This window comes from Gobio gobio, assembly GCF_949357685.1.
Source record: "Gobio gobio genome assembly, chromosome: 5".
NCBI classification, from domain to species: domain Eukaryota; kingdom Metazoa; phylum Chordata; class Actinopteri; order Cypriniformes; family Gobionidae; genus Gobio; species Gobio gobio.
In genome coordinates, this window is record NC_137101.1 from 60,083,689 (window position 1) to 60,097,197 (window position 13,509).

General features: G+C 37.9%; 1 protein-coding gene across 2 annotated transcripts in view; it reads right to left on the reverse strand.

The window, feature by feature from the left end:
• The window catches only part of LOC307127082 (NACHT, LRR and PYD domains-containing protein 3-like), a 34,751-nt gene that overhangs the window by 12,149 nt on the left and 9,093 nt on the right, over positions 1 to 13,509 (reverse strand). Inside the window, exons 2-5 of one of the 2 annotated variants that reach the window (XM_079818070.1) lie at positions 8,083 to 8,361; positions 7,806 to 7,868; positions 2,646 to 4,455; positions 2,055 to 2,228 (exon numbers count right to left, since the gene is read on the reverse strand). In XM_079818070.1, coding sequence (XP_079674196.1) covers positions 2,055 to 2,228; positions 2,646 to 4,455; positions 7,806 to 7,868; positions 8,083 to 8,341 — 2,306 coding nt within the window. In that variant the 5' untranslated portion in view covers positions 8,342 to 8,361. The remainder of the gene's footprint in view (positions 1 to 2,054; positions 2,229 to 2,645; positions 4,456 to 7,805; positions 7,869 to 8,082; positions 8,362 to 13,509) is intronic. The other variant, XM_079818071.1, reaches the window with a different exon arrangement.

A 13,509-nucleotide genomic window follows, 5' to 3' on the forward strand; every position in this document is an offset into this window, starting at 1 on the left:
ATCAGACCTGCCACAATCCTAACTTGTTCTACATTACTGCTTTTTCATCCCATTAAATAGGCAACTCTCAAACAATTATCAAAGCAATCAATTTTGTGCACAATCTACAAATCGGCTACAATACTGAAAAACGTACACAGCAGTGAAGGGATGATACTATAAAACATCAAGAATGTGATACATATCCAGTCACACACACACACACACACACACACACACACACACACACACACACACACACACACACACACACACACACACACACACACAGGGGTGTTTTTGTGAAATGTGGGGACATTCCATAGGCGTAATGGTTTTTATACCGTACAAACCGTATTTTCTATCCCCCTACACTGCCCTGCCCCTAAACTTAACCCTCACAGGAGACTGTGCAGTTTACTTTCTGTGAAAAAAACTTCATTCTGTGTGAAATATAAGCATTTTGAAAAGTGAGGACATGGGGAACGTCCTCATATTTCACCCTCTTTTTGTAATACCTATGTCATACCCATGTCATTATACACATTTGTGTCCTGATATTTCACAAAAACATGCCCACACACACACACACACACACACACACACACACACACACACACACACACACACACACACACACACACACACACACACACACACACACACACACGTATGAACAACTGTCTGTAACACAGAGCAAAGTTTTGAGAATATGCAAAATCAATTCAATAATTTAGTAATAATGCAGAAAAGGCTCACAGCAGTGAAGGGGTGACAATCTAAAACATCAAGACTGTGAAATAAACACCCATTCCCACACACAGACACCTCTATGAACCACTGTGTCTGCAACACAGAGCTAAGTTTTGAGAGTATGTAAAATAAATTCAATAATTCAGTAATCTCAGAAAAAAATCTCGCCGCTCGTGATGTGATGTCACAGGGTGATTGAATGAATTACAATTATGAATCAAAAAATGGGGAACAAAAAGCTTCCTTGTGTTCTCCTTCTAACACAATGCTCAGGGTTGACTGCAATCAAAAAACACTTTTTAACAAAAAAATCTAAAACTTGACAAAAAGTAGTCTTTGAGATTGTTTTAATATCTATTTAAATCTTCCACCTAATAAAAATATGTAATTTTGTCTAAAAACAACTAGGCAATTCACAAGCTGCTCTATAGAGAGCTATGAAAGAAACTAGTGGTTACTCCATTATATTACATGTTTTCTTTCTATACTCTCAAAAGATGGTGCTAATCTGACTTCAAAAAATGTGATTTTAAAAACCTAGACTAGAGGTCTGCGTGGGACTGTTTTTTCGTCCCATCCCCGCCTGCTCCTGCTAAGTTCAATTTGGCACCCACCCGCTTCCGCATAAAATTCACTCTGTGTTCAGTTCACTTCAAGTTCAACTGTGTTGTCAAAGGATGTCGGCAGCAGCCGGGCTATTGTCAGACCGCCTGCTCCCGTCCACAGTACATCAGAGTTACAGACTGCTACAGTCTTTGATTTGGAAATTTACTCCCACGCTGCAAAAAAACTGACCGGGAATGCAGACCTCTAGCCTAGACTCTATTTTAACCTGAAATACTGGATGAATAAAAAAAATAAAAATATATATTTTTATATTATTATTTATGGGTATCAAATTTATATTAGATACTGCATAAATATTAACTAGTACCACAAAACCCTCTCAAAATGCTAAAAAATACAAAAATGTATTACAATGATTTCACTGAAAAAAATAAGAAGTTACATTTCAGGGGTCCAGTCACTTCTGACCCTGTAGCAACTCTTCCAAGGTTGTGGAACTCTGATCTAAATGTTTGTAAATTAAAAGCTCTCTGTTTAGATTATTGTTATTATGGCCTTAAACTGAAGATATAAAGACAAAGCAGTTATGTCCCCACCCCATCAATAATCAGATATGGACTAAATAATCAGAATGCTTCTCATTTGTTGACAGCAAATTTATAAACAATTTTTTGTATAAATAAATGTATTTGAAAATGCAATATTTTTATTCACAAACATTTTGCAGCCCAAATTATTTCATGGAAACTAATTACCTCAGTATCTCCATCTTACAGTTTGGACTCTTCAGTCCATCAGAAAGAAGCTTCACTCCAGAATCCTGCAGGTCATTGTTACTCAGGTCCAGCTCTCTCAGGAAGGAGCTTGAGGATTGTAAAACTGAAGACAAACGTGCACAGGACTGAACAGTGAGATTACAGAACTGTAGCCTGTTTGGAAAACAAAACACACAGCAATTTAAAGGCTTATGAGGTAGGGTTTATAATCTGGAGCATATATAACTTGGAAAAACTTTTTACTGTAGGGAAATAAGCAAAGCTAAAATGTGTTTAGGAATTACTAGGGAATATATGGCAATGCAATTAATGTAAACTTCTTTTTATTAAAATTATGTTTCAAAAATTCAACTTCAAAAAATATCAAATCAATATTTTCAGGTTTTCATTTATAATACAAATAAGAATACAATGGTTAAAACTTAAGTATTGTGGAAATACATTGCCATTTAATATCATCACACAATAACACTTTTACATTTTTCTGAACACTCTTTGCCAACAAGTACAATTAAGACCCAATTAAAAAGACTAACAATGTATATAAATTAATATAAATGAGACTCTTACAGTGCTCTTCTGGTGTTTTTGATCACTGGCAGCAGTCTCATCAGTGCTTCATCAGATCTCCTGTATTTCTGCAGCTCAAACATCTCTTGAGTCTCTTCTGACATGAGGAGCACAAACACCAGACCAGACCACTGAGCAGAGGAGAGATTCTCTGCTGAAAAATTTCCTGAACTCAGATTCTTCTGAATTTCCTCCGCAAAGTCATCTTTCAGTTCACTCAGACAGTGGAAGAGATTGATGGTCCTTTCCGCTGATTTCTCCTTTGCTATTTTCTTTTTGATATAATCAGCAGTGTTTTTCATGTTCTCTGTGTTCAGTTTCAGTTTTGGCAGTAGTTCCTTCAGGTCACTCTGATTGGACTCCAGTGAGAGACCCAGAAAGAACCGGAGGAAAAGGTCCAGGTGTCCATTCTCGCTTTGTAAAGCCTTGTTGATTGCAGCCTTATGAAGCTGAAACTCTGTCTTTGTGGAGAGACTCCATTTCAGTTTATCTTTCTGGGATTGAAGAAACAGGTCCGCTTTCTCATCTTTGCCTATCAAAAACGCATAAAGAGCAGCAATGAATTCCTGGATGCTGAGATGCACGAAGCTGAACACACTTCTTGCTGAAACGGTTTCCTCCTGATCCGAAAGCATCCGAAAGATCTGAGTGCATAACCCAGAGTCCACCGACACTTCACTGACATCTAGTCCACATTCCTCAAGGTCTTCTTTGTAGAAAATCTGATTTCCTTTCTGCAGCTGTTGAAAGGCCAGTTTCCCAAGCTTCAGAATAATCTGATCAAAAGATCGGTCATTGGCTTTAGGTTCCGGGTCATCACAGTATTTTCTTCCCATTTGTTGTAGCTGATAAATTAAGAAGCTTGTGTACATCCCTGTGAGAGTTGTGGGTGTTTTGTCATTGCTCTCTCCAGCCAGGAGGGGCTGAAGAACAATGAGAGAAATCCAGCAGAAGACAGGGATATGGCACATGATGTACAGACTCCTGGATTTTTTGATGTGACTGATGAGTTTTCTAGCAACCTCATGGCTGCTGTTTTTGATGAAGTATTGCTCTTTCTGCTCATTGTTGAATCCTCGCACCTCTGTCACCTGATCAATGTAGTCACGGGGTATCAGACTGGCTGCTGCTGGTCTGGATGTGATCCAGATGAGAGCAGAAGGAACCAGGTGTCTCTTGATCAGGCTTGTAACTATCTTACTCACTGTTGTTATTTTGTGAACATCTGTAACTCTGTCAGCCTCTTTAAATCTCAAAGGGAAGCGACATTCATCCAGCCCATCAAAGATGAACATGACCTTACCATCACCATCAGGAAGAGAGGGCAACTCTTCAGGACTACTAAAGAAGTATTCATTAAGCAGTTCCATGAGACTGTAGTTGTTTTTGATCAAATTTAGCTCACGGAACGGCAGAGGTAAAATGAAGGCTATATCCTGATTTTCCTTTCCTTCAGCCCAGTCAAGGATGAATTTATTGACAGAGACTGTTTTTCCCACCCCTGCAATCCCCATCGTCAGCACCTTTCTGTTTTGTTGATCATTATGGACTTTGAAAATGTTATTGCACTGGATCGGAGTGTCTTTACCATCAAATTGTTTGAGATTCATTTCGATCTGTCTCACCTCGTGTTCATTCACTTTTCCTCCAGTCTCATTCTCCACCACATATAAATCAGTGTAAATATTCTCCAGGTTTTTCTGATGACCCGTCTGTGAATTACCGATCAATATCCGCTTGTAGTCCTGTTTCAATTTGTCCTTAAGTCTGAGGCTAATCTCATGAAGAACAGCCTTTCTGTTCTCTGCAGCTGAGAGAAAGAGGGAAAAAGTCAGCAAAGAACAAGAGATCATTTTTTATAAAATCTTTAGATTTTCTAACCTGAACTTTGATTTCTATTACAAAAAAGTTAAAGACCGTACATGTGTAATAACTTGAACACTGTGCTTCTACTACATTCAAATTAAACATACTTCAAATGTTTACATGCACAATCTTACACAGATTATGCTTAATTGACAACAATTGTATAAGTAATTTTATTTCAGGCCAATGATATAGCTCTAAATATAGATATTTTAGCTTGAAATAAGGGTACTATCTATCATTTTTGTTACCATTGAAATGTCATACTTCTCAACATCAATTTTGATATCCTAGCCAAAACTACTAGTACTAACCTAACCTAACTAATGTAAGTAAAAATGTTCTCAGCTCTCAGACAGAGCAAGAGTATTGAATTGAGTTCCCTTTTTTCGTGGCTTACTAAGCTTGGACAGTTTAAAAATATCATATTAGGTATAAAAACTCATGCAAAAGGTAAACTTCCATGAAGACACAGCACTGCAAATTCATATGAGTGTAACCGCAATAGAGATAATCCAAAATCTTTGTATAAAATCCCAAAATTTGTATAAGATCTGCCATTGTTGTACTCACTGCAAAAAATGCTCTTCTTATTTAGTATGTTTGTCTTGTTTCCAGTCTAAATATCACAAAATTCTTAAATCAAGATGCATTTACTAGATAAGTAAAATGACATATGATATTTTTTAGAACAGACCTGCAAACTCCTCAGAGTAAAAAAGGTAACAGTGGGCTATATTTTTTTTGTGATTTTAATATGCAAATGATACATTTCTGAGCATGACTTAAAGAGAATGACACATATAATATTTTAAAAATGATTTTATTTACAACACAGAAATGCCTGGAACACAAGGAAGTGTTGTGACGCATGACACAAAAAACTAAAAGACTGACAGTAGGGGTGTAACGGTACACAAAACTGACGGTTCGGTACGCACCTCGGTTTTGAAATCACGGTTTGGTACGAGTTCGGTACAGCAGTTTTACAAAATTGCTTTTAAGTGTCCGTCCTTGAATTAATTAAATTATATGGGGAAAAATCCAGGATGATGTCAGTAGACTATGGGGTGCCGCAAGGATCCGTATTAGGCCCTCTGCTATTCTCAATATATATGCTGCCACTTGGTAATATTATAAGAAAACATGGAATTAATTTCCACTGTTATGCTGATGACACTCAATTATATATTTCATCCCGACCGGATGATAATGCTAAATTATCTAAACTGACAGCGTGTGTTGAAGATATTAAATACTGGATGACGTGTAATTTTCTGCTTTTAAATTCAGATAAAACGGAGGTATTACTTATTGGTCCAAAAAACTGCCCACAAAACCCCTCACAATACAATTTTACCTTGGAAGGATGTCCTGTCACTTTATCCACTACAGTAAAAGACCTGGGTGTTATATTAGACCGCAACCTGACATTTGAAAATCATATTTCATATGTTACAAGAACGGCATTTTTCCACCTTAGAAACATTGCTAAGCTACGTAACATGCTATCTATTCCTGATGCAGAAAAGTTAGTTCATGCATTCATGACCTCGAGATTAGATTACTGTAATGCTTTATTAGCTGGTTGTCCTGGATCCTCAATAAACAAACTACAGTTAGTCCAAAACGCAGCTGCTAGAGTTCTTACTAGGTCAAGAAAATATGATCATATAACACCAATTTTATCATCTCTACACTGGTTACCTATTAAGTTCTGTATCAATTACAAAGTATTGCTACTGACCTATAAAGCCCTAAATGGTTTAGCTCCAGTGTATCTAACGGATCTTCTATTGCCCTACAATCCATCGCACTCTTTAAGATCACTAAACTCTAGGCTTCTGGTCATTCCTAGGATATCTAAGTCCACTAAAGGAGGGAGGGCATTTTCACATTTAGCTCCTAAACTCTGGAATAGTCTTCCTGATATTGTTCGAGGTTCAGACTCGCTGTCCCAGTTTAAAACTAGATTAAAGACGCATCTCTTTAGCCAAGCATTCACATTATAATTACCTTTTATACTACAGTTAAATCGGATCAAAAGCATTAATATAATATTCTGAACAGCTACGCTAATTATTTCCCATCTGCTTTTCTGTTGTTATCTCGGGACACTAGTCCCGAGGTAAATAGTTTGTCAGCTCCAGTTTGTATCCAGCCTCTCATGGAGACTTCAGATGCCCCTGTGATGAGACGACTCCACGCCTGTGAAGAGACGACTCAACGCCAGCGTTGTTATGGCCTAAATTAATACACGACTGATTAACTTTTTCGAACATTATTCTTTAACATTGTCTTTCTAACATTTTTACTGTTCATCTATGAAATGCACTTTCTGTAAAGCTGCTTTGAAACAATGTGTATTGTGAAAAGCGCTATACAAATAAATTTGAATTGAATTGAATTGAATATCTAAAAGTTTATTGAAGATATTTCTGTAAATTATATAGGGATCCCTTACTTGCACATTAATATTAAAGGTTAATAACAGAGCCCAAACTATTAGCCTAAATTCAGTTGCTATTTATTTTTAGGTCTAATAATCAACACTTAAATAACACATTGTGTGCAAACATGTAAACTTCACATAAGGCAGTTTTTGCATTAACTCCTAAATCTAATTATAAAATAGTTTTTCTCCAAATCGTTGTTGAAATATAATCATTTATACACAGTGTCTGTCATTTTCATGACAGGTTTATTTAACATGCATTAAATAATCAAGATATCACTAACAGGTTCAGTAGAATATAATGAATATAACGGCTAATATAGGTCATTTATTCAGTGAAAGAGTTGATTTCTCTAGTGAATATGATTCTGTGGACACTGAATGACTGCCTGAGGTAAATGTGATGCTAACGTTACATAACATTGTTTAGTTTACAAGCAGTTATATTGACGTCTTTCCGCTGTTGAAACACTGATTTAGCGATTACACCACATATATACATGACAGTAAGTTGTAATGTATCCTCAGCATACCTTCAGATGGTCATTCATTTTTATTCTTTAGGAAGAGATGACCCCATCTTACCCCATTGGCAGATCATTTTGCTTTTTTTTTAAGTAAAAACTCACTTCATTTTTATTTGATTTTCAAGAAAAAAATATATGTCATCTTACTTATCTAGTAAATGCATCTTGATTTAAGAATTTGTTTATATTTAGACTAGAAACAAGACAAAAATACTAAATAAGAAATGCATTTTTGCAGTGCTTGGCTTTGTATTTGCTGCTTGCTGCTAAATTTACTCTTGTTTCTATGTATAGGCAGTGATTGTAATTTACCCAAACTCTCTTTTGAATGAGCTCCAACAGGGACAGATGCCTTTATATTGCCATCAGTCTGATCTGTGTGTGTGTGTGTGTGTGTGTGTGGTAGAGAGAGAGAGAGAGAGAGAGAGAGAGAGAGAGAGAGAGAGAGAGAGAGAGAGAGAGAGAGAGAGAGAGAGAGAGAGAGAGAGACAGGATCATTCACTGGGATACATAAATCACACAAACACAGCAAAGCAAAGAGGAAAGTTTAAGTTAATCACATTACAGTCACAGTGAATTAAACGTTTACCTTGCTTATGACTGTTCTCCAGCTGCTGAGCCAGTTCATTCTGGTTCATCTTCCTCAGGATCTTCACCATGATCTTCACAGCTTCTTCTGGTCCAAAACAAGCTACCATCGTATCCACTGTTTTTAACCTATCTGCATTCTCCATTTCACAATTTGATATACACTTATGATCAATCTTTAAGTGCCACTGAAACGTTTTCAGTTCAGCTTCTTTTAGGTCCATCAGTGAGTTCAGAAGAAACTCTTCAACTGACGCCATCGCTCTTCACAGATTCACAGCTGCAGGACAAAAAGAAAAAGACCGGAAGTAGTTTCACTCTTAACATGTGGACCTAGGCATTCAAATGCTATTTGGGCTATGAATTGTCATCTGTTAAACAGTCACTGATCCCTCAGTGACTCACACAAGAGTCACATATAGGGCTTAAAGGGATAGTTCACACAAAAATGAAAATTGCAATTTTTTATGAACTATTACTGCTATTCTAATGCTTGGATTAGACTGGACTTTTGTAATATAACTCTGATTGTGTTCATCTTAAAGAAGAATGTCATATACACCTAGGATGACTTGAGGGAGAGTAAATCATGGGCTAATTTTGATTTTTGGGTGAACTATCCCTTTAAGTTGTGCCAGATCATGCCAGAAAACGATCAAATGTGCTAGGTAATTACATCACGTACGCAGACCAAAAACAAAAAAAACATAAACAATTGGAAGCAGAGGATCACACTGGAAAAATGCTTTTCATAGTTATCTTCCAGTCAGAATATCTAAACATTCTTACATCAAGATGCATTTACTAGGCATAAGACATAACATCTTGTTTTCAGGAGTAAAAAAAAAGTCAAGTTCATTTTTGCTTAACTAAAGCAAAATGATCTGCTGTTGGGGAAAAAATTAATTAATTTGTTTAATCTTAATTCAAACAGAAAAAAGATTATTTTTCTTACCCCACTGGCAGATAATTTTGAATTGTGGATAGCAAAAATGTCAAAATTTGCTATTATTTTTCAAAAGAAAAGAAGAGTTGAATGATAAAGATTTTAAATGAATCAGGATGGTTCAACAGCAAAGAGGAGGTACATTGCAAGTCAGATTTGGAGGGAAAGGAGTGTGCTTGCCAGTCCTTCCAGAAAAATGCGGCTTTTTTTGTGATTGTTGCAGCAAAAATCCTTGATTATGCGGTGTAAAACGCGGGATATTTAGGCAATTTTATGCGATAAAACTTGCAAAAACTGAGGTTTGATGAAAAAGAGAAAAAAAGCAAATATTTTTAATTGAATATTTAAGTTCTCATCTTGTTTTATTGAAGACCTTAATAAACACATGGCTCAATTTGGACCGATTTCAAAACAATGTATCATGAAGCTTCGAAGTGTTATGAATCAGTGAGTCGATTCATGATTCGAATCGCGTGTCAAACTGCTGAAATACGTCACTTTGGCGATCCGAACCGCTGAATCGACTCGCTGATTCATAGCGCTTCAAACCACTGAATCGACTCACTGATTCATAACGCTCCAAACCGCTGAATCGACTCACTGATTCATAACGCTCCGAACCACTGAATCGACTCACTGATTCATAACGCTCTGAACCGCTGAATCGACTCACTGATTCATAACGCTTCAAACCGCTGAATCGACTCACTGATTCATAACGCTCCAAACCGCTGAATCGACTCACTGATTCATAACGCTCCAAACCGCTGAATCGACTCACTGATTCATAACGCTCCAAACCGCTGAATCGACTCACTGATTCATAACGCTCTGAACCGCTGAATCGACTCACTGATTCATAACGCTCTGAACCGCTGAATCGACTCACTGATTCATAACGCTTCAAACCGCTGAATCGACTCACTGATTCATAACACTTCAAACCGCTGAATCGACTCACTGATTCATAACGCTCCAAACCGCTGAATCGACTCACTGATTCATAACGCTCCAAACCGCTGAAACGACTCACTGATTCATAATGCTTCAAACCGCTGAATCGACTCACTGATTCATAATGCTTCAAACCGCTGAATCGACTCACTGATTCATAACGCTCCAAACTGCTGAATCGACTCACTGATTCATAACGCTCCAAACCGCTGAATCGACTCACTGATTCATAACGCTTCAAACCGCTGAATTGACTCACTGATTCATAACGCTCCAAACCGCTGAATCGACTCACTGATTCCTAACGCTTCAAACCGCTGAATCGACTCACTGATTCATAATGCTTCAAACCGCTGAATCGACTCACTGATTCATAACGCTCCGAACCACTGAATCGACTCACTGATTCATAACGCTCTGAACCGCTGAATCGACTCACTGATTCATAACGCTCTGAACCGCTGAATCCACTCATTGATTCATAATGCTTCAAACCGCTGAATCGACTCGCTGATTCATAACGCTTCAAACCGCTGAATCGACTCGCTGATTCATAACGCTTCAAACCGCTGAATCGACTCACTGATTCATAACGCTTCAAACAGCTGAAATCGACTCACTGATTCATAACGCTCCAAACCGCTGAATCGACTCACTGATTCATAACGCTCTGAACCGCTGAATCGACTCACTGATTCATAACGCTTCAAACCGCTGAATCGACTCACTGATTCATAACGCTTCAAACCGCTGAATCGACTCACTGACTCATAACGCTTCAAACCGCTGAATCGACTCACTGATTCATAACGCTTCAAACCGCTGAATCGACTCACTGATTCATAACGCTTCAAACCGCTGAATCGACTCACTGACTCATAACGCTTCAAACCGCTGAATCGACTCACTGATTCATAACGCTTCAAACCGCTGAATCGACTCACTGACTCATATCGCTCCAAACCGCTGAATCGACTCACTGATTCATAACGCTTCAAACTGCTGAATCGACTCACTGATTCATAACGCTCCAAACTGCTGAATCGACTCACTGACTCATAACGCTCTGAACCGCTGAATCGACTCACTGACTCATAACGCTCTGAACCTCTGAATCGACTCACTGATTCATAACGCTCTGAACCGCTGAATCGACTCACTGACTCATAACGCTCTGAACCGCTGAATCGACTCACTGACTCATAACGCTCTGAACCGCTGAATCGACTCACTGACTCATAACGCTCCGAACCGCTGAATCGACTCACTGACTCATAAAGCTCTGAACCGCTGAATCGACTCACTGACTCATAACGCTCTGAACCGCTGAATCGACTCACTGACTCATAACGCTCTGAACCGCTGAATCGACTCACTGACTCATAACGCTCTGAACCGCTGAATCGACTCACTGACTCATAACGCTCTGAACCGCTGAATCGACTCACTGACTCATAACGCTCTGAACCGCTGAATCGACTCACTGACTCATAACGCTCTGAAGCTTCATGATGCTGTGTTCTGAAACTGCTTTGCTCTTTTGCTGTTATTTTTGTTGGCCAATGGGAGTTTGCGCTTCATCATGGTTTCACCGATATCTATGGTTTCTCCGCGGGGTTTGCAGCTTTTCGATGACGTTCACGTCGGGTAATTACGTCACTTCAAAGCGTTCCCATGGCAACAGGGGGAAATGGCGGCTCTTGTGTGAAGTAAACGAACATTTGTCAACTTTCTGCTAATATATATGACTCTTTTGAAAAAGTCTTTTGAAAAAGTTTTTTTATGAAATCATGCTAGCCCCGCATATTTTGCACGTGGAAATAGGCAATTTACGCGGCGAAAGTGCAGCGTATTTGAAAAAATGCGGCCCCGCATAAATATGCGAACTTTGGCTGATTATGCATTAAATCATGCGATCGCATAATCACGTTTTTCTGGAGGGACTGGCTTGCAGCAGAGAAGAGTTTGGGACGTCTAGCGACAGTCAGAAATGGGATGCATAACTGTTTGGACAGAAGCTCAATTCAGGGTTAGACAGACTTAATACCCCGGGCTTGTTATGGAAAAATCTAGTTTGGGCTGCACAACATTTAGAGCAGTTGGGTCTTTGGGGCCAGAAGAGACGGGGTGAAACTAGTAAAGGAATGGGTCACACAACAGTAAGGTCACCTGATTGGGATACTAACAGCAACGAGAAAAAAATGGATAACACTTTACTTGAAGGGGTGTGCATAAGACTGACATGACACCTTCATATTCATGACATGACACATGTCATGCATACAAACTCCTTCATATTCATGTTTATGACAACTGTCATTAAGTGTCATTCGCTCAATTCTGTCATTTTTAATGCAAAGATGACATTATCTGAGATGTCTTTATCATGACAACTTGACATTACCAAGACAACATAACCTGTCATAAACATGACATAGCAGATTAATTATCAAATTTAAGAAACTACTTAGCTTTATAGGGTTAACATTGTCATGTGGTGGGTTTTGATGTTGACTGAGGCCATTATAACGTCATGTGGTACAAGTTGAATTTGTCATTAAAATGTCTTGAAGTGTTAATACTCTGTCAAATTATTTTACAACAGCGTCATGAATATTTTTCAGTTCATAATTGTTTTTTTTTTATGTTTCCTCCATCAGCTCCAACAGAAGGTCAGATAACAGACAATTTCAAATGTCTTAAAAAATGAATAGGTGTTCGAGAAATAAAATCAATCATCCTATAATAATAATAATTAAAATGGATAAAATTATATTGATACAGATACTGATTCACACAAAATTAAATGAAACACGAACAATGGTGGGTTAAGCCATGCAGCGTTTGGTCCATATCACTGCAAAAACAGTTAATTACAGCATCCCACACATTTATATTTTCTTGAAATGCTTTTTACATCATGGATAAGTCTAGCTAAGACACATCATAATGGCGTACACCTAACCAGTGGTGCCACTCTAGCATTTTGAGGTGACTCGATTTCATTGACACCATTTCCTCTATGAGGAATGCCATAGTTTCGGTCAATAAAAATATTCATGACACTGTTATAAAATAATTTGACAGAGTATTGACACTTAATGACATTTTAATGACAATTTCAATTTGTACCACTGAAAAAAAATGTAAGTAATGATGGCCTCATGACAGCCAATGTCAAAACAACCACATAACAGTTTAATGTAATGTTAACCCATAAAGCTTAGTCGTTTCTTAAGTTTGCTATGTCATGTAGTGTTGCTTTCGTCAACGAAAAGTATAACTAAATATCGTCGTCAACGAACCTTTATCACGTGACGAAAATGAGACGAAACAAAACGTAAATGCTGGTCATTTGGCGATGACTTTAAATGTATAATGCAATATTGTTGACGAATAAAAACGAGACTAAATGTGGTTCACAAAATAAAAACTATGCTAAAATGTCTCGTTGACGAAAATGAGACGAGATAAAATCTTATAACCATTTTGTCTCGTTTAGTCGCGTTTTTATTATTATTTTGCAGT